The following is an 8031-nucleotide window of genomic DNA, read 5'->3' as shown; positions in this document are numbered from 1 at the left end:
ATGGGGTGGTGGGGAGAATCACTCAATGGACTGAAGCTCATGTTATGTATGTGGGAGTTTCAGGTATGATCCCAAAACAAAAACACAATATACAAAACTTGGAAGTGATTGTGAGCCTCCAGATTCCAGCCACAGGCCCAGTCAAGGAGCAAGACCCAGTATGAGTTGCAGGAAGCCTGGTCTCCTGAGCTTTTCTCTGTCACCCTGCACTGCTTCCCACCTTCTGGATCATCTCACACTAGTTCCTGGCCCTGGGTCAGCCCAAGGTGCCTGCTAAGAGACCCAGTGACGCCTTTCTGCCTTTCTGGCCCCTTCACTGCCTCTTGGCTGACCACTTCTGCAACCTTGGGCCAGCCGGGCCATGGGAGGTTTATGGACGCTGAACTCATTTATCTCCCTACCTCTGGTTTCAGTTGTCTCCTGTGTGCTAACACAGCCCAGGTTTATCACTCTTGAGTACCGACAAGCTCCGCCTGCTTCTCAGTTCCTGGATGCCATCACCAGGAAGCCCCACAGGCTTGCCAAAGGATGTTAGCCCAATCTGATTTTTTTCTGAGATCCAGTCTGTACTCTGAGTGGAGGTGGAGGTGGGGTGGGAAATTGGGGTGATCTTTTCTCACACCCCACATCCTAGTAGTCATCCAGCCCCGCCACTGGGACTGATTTCCGAGCAGAGGGAGGGTCCATATTACCTAAAGTGCAATCCCTGGTTCATCTCCTGGCAGAACCCTGTTCTGTTCTGCTGTGTTGCCGGAGAGGTTTTTTTAGAGCAACATCATGGCTAGAAATTTCTCTTCTCCAGCTCCTGGCCAGTGTGGAAACTGGACCCAGAGGCCCTTTGGGGACCTGGCCTCTTCTGGCCTTAGCTCTCTGTCCATCCCCGCCTCCCCCATCCCTTCTTATTGAACCCCCACAGCATCTCCACCTTCCAGATCTGTTCCCCTAAACCCTTGGCCAGGTTCCCGCAAGCAAGCTCAGAAGTCCCTCTTCTCCCCTCCCTTGAGGGTTCCAGGAAAAATATGAGGTCCCTCACCCACCTTTGCTCCAGGGGAAACCATTATGCTCAGCTCTACTTTTGGTGCTAAGTTGCCACCAAAAACAATCACCCCCTTTGGCTCTCCTTTTCCGAATAGGTGATCAAAGCCATGTCTCAGCCCTTTCCCAGGGAGGCGAGCCCAAGCCAGTTTGGATCCAGCTTCAAGCTGGACAAAGTGTCCCTGAAATACCCCCCTCATCCCCCTCCAGCCCCCCTGGTCCCCTAGATGACCACGGTCATCGTGGTCTGAATCCCCGGCAGCAGCGGCCACCTCAGTTCTCTCAGCTCACACCCCCCACTCTGGAATTTACGGGACCTATCTGAGTGTTCACCTGGGGCTAGTGGGCGGCCAGGACTTGCCTTTTTATTTTGCAAGAAGGTGGCGGCCTGTCGGCGCTCGGGGACAAGGAAGGCACCTGCAAGTGCAAAAAAAAGAAAGGCTTTTATTGAAAAATATGAAGTGGCCTTTTTTTCAAGGCTTCCGGCTCCTGCCCAGCGCAGGATTTGGGGGCCTGCGGCACCGAGGGCGTGGACAAGTAGAGGTGGCCACCACAGGGCAGCGATTCCCAAAGCCTTTTGAGGCTCCTTTGTCCGAGCGGGTGTGCCCCTGGACTCCCCGATTCTGCTCCCAGGCTGCGTGGAGGGAAACAGAGAACTCCAGGTCTGGTCCGAGAGGTGCCAGGCGTGGTGGGGAAGGGTTGGGACCAGAGCGGGGCGTCCCGCTCTGACACAGGAGATGGAAGGGGGCTCCCGGTGTGGCTCTGCCCCTCACACGTAGTCCTTGCGGTCATAGGAAGTGCTGGGGGCCGTGTGTGGCGCGGCGGAGCGTGGCACCGAATAGTGGATCTTGGCGGCCGAGTACTTGTCCCGCGGCGGGCAGGAGCAGCAGAGCAGCGCGCCCCCCATCAGCTGCAGCGCGGCGGCCGCCCAGCCCACGTAGAGCCCCGCGCCTAGCTCGCGCTTCTGCGCGTCGGGCACCAAGGGGTTGTAGAAGTCTCGGACGATGGTGTTGGCCGACCAGGACACGGGCACCAGGGTGAGCAGGGCGGCCAGCAAGAAGAGCACGCCCGCCACGATGGTGATCTTAGCCTTGGCCGTGTCGTCCTGCACGCAGTTGGTGCACTGGGCGCCCACGAGCGCCACGAGCAGTCCGAAGGCGGCCAGCAGGATGGCGACGACCAGGAGCGCGCGGGCCGCCTGCAGGTCCTGCGGCAGGGCCAGCAGCGAGTCGTACATCTTGCACTGCATCTGGCCCGTGCTCTGCACCACGCAGTTCATCCACAGGCCCTCCCAGGTGATCTGCGCCGTGATGATGCTGCTGCCGATGAAGGACGACACGCGCCACATGGGCAGCGCGCAGCACACGATCGTGCCCAGCCAGCCCAGCACGGCCAGCGACGTGCCGGTGATCTCCAGGCCCATAGACATGGCTGCGGTGCTCAAGCAGGCTCGCTCGACGCCTGGGAACGGGACTGGCTGCGGGTCGGGTCGGGTCGGGTTGGTGGGGCCCGGGTAGGAGCGGGGACGCTCCCACGGACAGGCCGCACGGAAGGCGCGCGCTAACGGCTCTGCGGCGCCTGCACACCTGCCTGTGGTTCTGCAGAGCGGGCGCGCGGCGGCGTCTGGGCCGGCTCTGGGCTGGGCCCGCCGACTCCTAGACCGGCCCCGGGCGTCCAGGGGGCGGGAGGCGGAGCCCAGTTCTGCCAGGCCCGGGGACAGTGACGTGGCCCCTTTTCCCACCTTTGCTGAGAGCCCCGAAGAGGCAGGACTTGGCCAGGAGTGGCACAAAGGCTAGGGCCTGGGGGGTGGGGGAGAGCGTCTAAGGGGCGGGCCCGCTGGAAAGCCCAGTTTGCCAGGCGGATCTGGGGAGAAGGGGGGGTGCGGATCACAAGCCACTGACCCCACCCACCCTGCGCCCCGACCCACGCCGAGGGCCTGAAGGCGTGGCCCAGGTTGTCCCTGAACGCAGCGCTGAGCCGCGCACCTGCTCCCGCTTCCTCTCCCGCCGGTCCCAGAGAGATCCAGGCGTGGAGGTTCGGGCACAGCTCTAAGGGGTTTGGTCCCGAAGTTTGTTCTAGAAGTCAACTGCTCACCGTGCTCCCCCTCTCTCCTCTTCCCAAGTTTATTTCCTTCTTTGCATCTGCAAACTCCCTGATCCTCTTTAATGACCCCAGGGTTCAAGACAGAAAGCCGTGCCCTGCCACCCCAAAACCTATGTTGCTCCTCCCCCTTGATAGAATCCTGAAGAGTGAGCCTTGAGGACTGCCCTGGAAGTCCTCTGATTCCCCCATCACTCACTCCTTCTGCTCCAGTGGCTGCTTCCATTTTGTCTGACTCCAGGTCACACCCACCCAGCTTGTGTCCCCTACCTGTCGGGGGATTTTTCTCTTCTAGGGTGACCTGCCCTGAGCCCATTACTGAAAATCACAGCCCCTCCTCCCCCTAACCTATTGGGTCCTTTTTCATGGTTTTAACGCTGGCACTTTTTTGTTTTTGTTTTTGTTTTGTGCCACACATAGCCATGCTAGGGCTTACTCCTGGCTCTGTACTCAGGAATTATTCCTGATGGACTCGGGAGGACCATAAGGAATGCCAGGGATCTAACCCAGGTTGTCCATGTGCAAGGCACATGATGTGCTTTCCTTAGGGCCCCCAGACCAGATTCACTTTCATGGGCTCTATGTCCCTGCCCTAGAATGCCCGCTCCATTGGCACAACCTGAAGTTACCCCCAGGGCAAAGATCTCTGCCTCCTGTTTTTCTGCAGCATCTGCTTTCCTTAGAAGGGGACAGAACTCAGGAGAACTTGATCGAGTGACTTTCCCAAGGAAGGAGAGAGAAGTGAGGGAGGGCAGCAGGTGGATCTCCCAAAGGCAGGTCTGGCTGACAGCAGGAAGTTCCCTAGTGCTCCAAAGTAGAAGGTTCTGGAATAGGTAAAACCTCAGGGTTCTGTTAAGTAGGTCTGGGACCTGTTAGGTCTCCCACAGCTCCCAGATCCCTGTGTGTTATGAAGCTTCGAAGCCCAGAGCCTATGGCAGTGGGTGGAGGAAGGGAACCAGAGCGAAGCAGGGTCTTAGTTCTTGCACGGGCAAAGGTCTTGGGTTGGGCCAGGCAGGACTGGGAGTGCCCGGCTAGGGCAGCAATAGGGGAATCTGAGGAGCTCAGCTCAGGTTACACCCCAGGTCACCCACTATTGGTGGCTCTAGCTCTTAAGGAGAGGAGGTTCTAGGGAAGAAGTCAGCTGGGACCCTGGCCAGGGGACAGCATGTTTGGGTTGGGGGGTGGGGAAGGGCTGAGGGCAGCTGCTTCTGGCCAGAGAATGCAACCTTATGGATGATGCATATGAGGTTCCAGGAGCTTTGTCTATGTCTGCAAGGCTGGGGACAGTCACATCACCTCATAGCTCTTGTCTTCAGTTTTCTCCTCTGTAAACCAAAAGTGTGCTTGTGTGCCACCTCTCAACACTGTGTTGAGCAGGGTTATGCAAGGGTCTTTTATTTTTTTTATTTCTTTTTGATTGTAGAGGGGTTTGGGGGTCACATCTGGTGGTTCTCAGGGGAGTTTATGAGGTGTCAGGGATGGAACTGGAGTGGGTTATGTGCCAGGTAAGCACTTGAAAACCTATTCTCTCTCTCTCTTTCTCTCTCTCTTCCCTCCCTCCCTTTCTCAGGGTCTATTTGTTTGTTAGTTTGTTTTTTGTTCTTGGGACATAGCTGGCAGTGTTCAATGGTTACTCCTAGTTCTACACTCAGAAATTACTCCTGGCAGACTCAGGAGACCCTATGGGATACCAGTAATTGAACCTGGGTTGACTGCATGCAAGGCAAACTCCCTCCCAGCTCTACTAACTGGACCTATTTCTTTTTGGTTGGGGGCCACACCTGGTGGTGCTCAGTGGCTGTTTTTAGTTCACAAGGCTGCTCTGTGTTTGGGATCATGTGGAGCTGAGGAGGAAATCTGGGCCTCTAGCATGCAAATAAAAGCAGAATTCTCTCTCTCCAGCCCTGCAAATACCTCTGAGATCAATAAACACCCGGAGCTGCCAAGGACGCAAACATGGTCTCCAGGAGAGATGAGTTTGATGCCTTGGAGCAGGGCCTGAGCTCAACTCCACTGTCCTGCTGGCCAGAGCAAAGTCTGCTTTCATTTGAGCCTCAAATTCTTTGTATATGGGGGAGCTTATTTGGTTGGGGGTGAGAACTGTCAGGAAGGGGTGCCCTATTCTTGAGCCCAAGGGAGGTGGCCAGCTGGCAGAACTTGGAGGAGAAGTGGCCAAGAGGACAGACATCGTGGTGCCCTAAGGCCAAACTTCAGGGCCATCTATGAAGACTTTGGCTCTGGGCAAACAGCTCCAACCAGCTCAACATCTGCGTGGCTATTCTGAGTCCACAATGAAAACAAAAATGCAGTTCAGTCATGGCGAAAGAACAGAACAGAACCTCAGGATATATTGTGCTCACATTGGGTATGGCTCGAGGTACATACCAGGAGACTTTCTCATGAAGGAAATGCAAATCTAAACCCCAAAGAGATGCTCGGGGGGCTGGCTAAACTCCAAGGAGGAAATCACCAAATGTGGTCACCAGCGTAGAAGCCACAGTTTCGGGGCCAATGCCTATGAGACGGATGGTAAAGGACAGACCTGCTGCTTTTTAGTTCTGGGGTGCTGGGGTGGGGACATGTGGTAATGGAGATCCACTCCAGGGATTCTGTGTGCAAAATTCCAGCCTTTGAGTTTCTCCCCGGGAGCTGCGGTTAGTATGTGACAAAGCCAGCCCCATAGCCAGGCAAGAAAAATCAAATCTTGTGCACAGCCAAAGGAATAAATACAATATTTGGGGCTAGAGTGATAGTACAGCCAACCTGAATTCGATCTCCAGCACCCTATATTGGTCCCCTGAGTCCACTAGGAGTGATCCCCAAACACAAGGCCAGGAGTGAACTCTGAGCATCAATGGGTGTGGTCCTAATAAAAAACAAACAAACAAACAAACACAAAACAAGTGCAGTGTTCCTAGTAGCAAAGTTCATAAAAGCATCAACAGTAGAAATAGCCTATATATATATATATATATCAAGGGACAGAGAAGCAAAATGTGCTCTAATGGTTTGGTGGAATATTCTTCAGCCACAAACAAGGACCAACTGCAATGGGGAATGACTTTAAACATGGGGGAATGCCAGTCAGGAGGGCTGGCCTGCTGTCAGCCAGAGAGATAGCACAGGGAAGGACCCTTGCCTGAAAGCACACACACACACACACACACACACACACACACACACACACACACACACACACACCCCTCACCATCCCTTCTATCCAATCTGTCCTTGGCCCCAAGCTTCTGTGGGGTTCTATTATTGGTGCATCAGGCCCTCCTGGGATTCTGCTCTGCTTCCCCAGGAATGGGGCGGAGGTGTCTGTGGCTCAAGCTGGTCTTTGTCTCCCACCAAGCCTCCTCCTTAGAAGGCCCATCCTCTGGGGCATATTCACCTCTACTGGACTCACCAGTAGGAGTTGTTGTTGTTTATTTGGCTTTTGGGTCACACACAGTAGTGCTCAGAGCTTACTCCTGGCTCTGTGTTCAGGGATTAGTCCTGGTGGGTCTTGGGAGATCATATGAGGGACCCGAGTCTGCTGTGTGCAAGTTGTGTTCTTCCTGATGTACTATTGCTTCAGTTCGGGAGTTATCAACTCTTTAGAAGTGTATTGTTGATGCTTGTAGAATTATTGACTTTGTATTTGGCATTTTATCACATTTTCAAAGTTTTGAGGGGCTTGTCTTATGTCATTTCTGTTCCTGCTTTCCTTTTTGTTTTGTTTGGAGTGGTTTACTCCAGACTTGCTCAAAGGATGTCTCCTCGAATGGCTTGCAGGGACCAGATGAGATGCCAGAAATCAAACTCGGCTTAGCTTCAAGATAAGTGCTCTCTCCACTGGACTCTCACTCCAACCTGTCTATTCTTGCTCTCTGGTTAGCGTCCAGTGTGTTCAGAGAGACGCTTGAAGACTTGAGGTCTTGTCTTTTTCTTTGTTTTTGTTTTTGGGCCATACCCGGTGACACTCAGGGGTTACTCCTGGCTATGTGCTCAGAAATTGCTCCTGTCTGGTGGTGGTGGGGACTATATAGGACGTTGGGGGATCGAACCGTGGTCCTTCCTAGGTTAGTACATGCAAGGCAAATGCCCTACCGCTTGCGCCATCACTCCTGCCCGTTGAGGTCTTTTCAATTGTAGAGACTTGTTTAGGGCTCGAGTTGGGCTCTATCGTGTTCTGTGTTCCATGAACTCGGGTTCTGGACACACAGACTGTTGCCTGCCGAGTACAATCTCCACATTCAGTCTCAGGCCCCCATGGCCTGTTCCAGGCCCAGAAGCTCCTAGACTCCTCCTTCAGTATCAAGTAATCTTGGGGAAAGTGAAACCCAGAGGCTTGGTGCGGTTGAAGGCAGTTTCACCACAGTGATACAAAGGAAATAGTGTCATAAATTTATTGCCGATACCCAAGAGGGGGTGCTGGAGACTGGGCAGGGCAACACTGTTCAAGGTCACGCATGAGCAGGAGAATGAACAACACAGGGCGGCATCTACCAATAAAGCCTTGATTTCTCCTGAGTTCCTCTAGGCGTCCTTCCTTCCATTTTCCCTTCCTTCCTTCCTTCCTTCCTTCCTTCCTTCCTTCCTTCCTTCCTTCCTTCCTTCCTTCCTTCCTTCCTTCCTTCCTTCCTTCCTTCCTTCCTTCCTTCCTTCCTCCTTCCCTCCCTCCCTCCCTCCCTCCCTCCCTCCCTCCCTCCCTCCCTCCCTCCTTCCTTCCTTCCTTCCTTCCTTCCTTCCTTCCTTCCTTCCTTCCTTCCTTCCTTCCTTCCTTCCTTCCTTCCTTCCTTCCTTCCTTCCTCCCTCCCGCCTTCCTCCTTCCTTCCTTCCTTCTCCCCTCCCTCTTTCTTCTTTCTTTCTTTCTTTCTTTCTTTCTTTCTTTCTTTCTTTCTTTCTTTCTTT

The 8031-nt window shown here is 54.3% G+C and overlaps 1 protein-coding gene across 1 annotated transcript; it reads right to left on the bottom strand.

Moving 5' to 3' along the window:
• Positions 1 to 1462: 1462 nt before the first annotated feature.
• On the bottom strand, positions 1463 to 2650 carry CLDN3 (claudin 3). The gene has a single exon (XM_049789566.1). The coding sequence runs from the start codon at positions 2462 to 2464 to the stop codon at positions 1805 to 1807; it is 660 nt and encodes a 219-aa protein (XP_049645523.1). The 5' UTR covers positions 2465 to 2650; the 3' UTR covers positions 1463 to 1804.
• Between the last annotated feature and the right edge of the window lie 5381 nt (positions 2651 to 8031).

Source organism: Suncus etruscus, chromosome 15, assembly GCF_024139225.1.
Source record: "Suncus etruscus isolate mSunEtr1 chromosome 15, mSunEtr1.pri.cur, whole genome shotgun sequence".
NCBI lineage: Eukaryota > Metazoa > Chordata > Mammalia > Eulipotyphla > Soricidae > Suncus > Suncus etruscus.
Note: the sequence above shows the minus strand (reverse complement) of the source record. Positions and strands in the feature narration are given on the sequence as shown.

Bases quoted from the DNA above. Each gene is read 5' to 3' on its own strand.
- CLDN3 (XM_049789566.1), bottom strand. From the start codon at position 2,464: ATGTCTATGGGCCTGGAGATCACCGGCACGTCGCTGGCCGTGCTGGGC.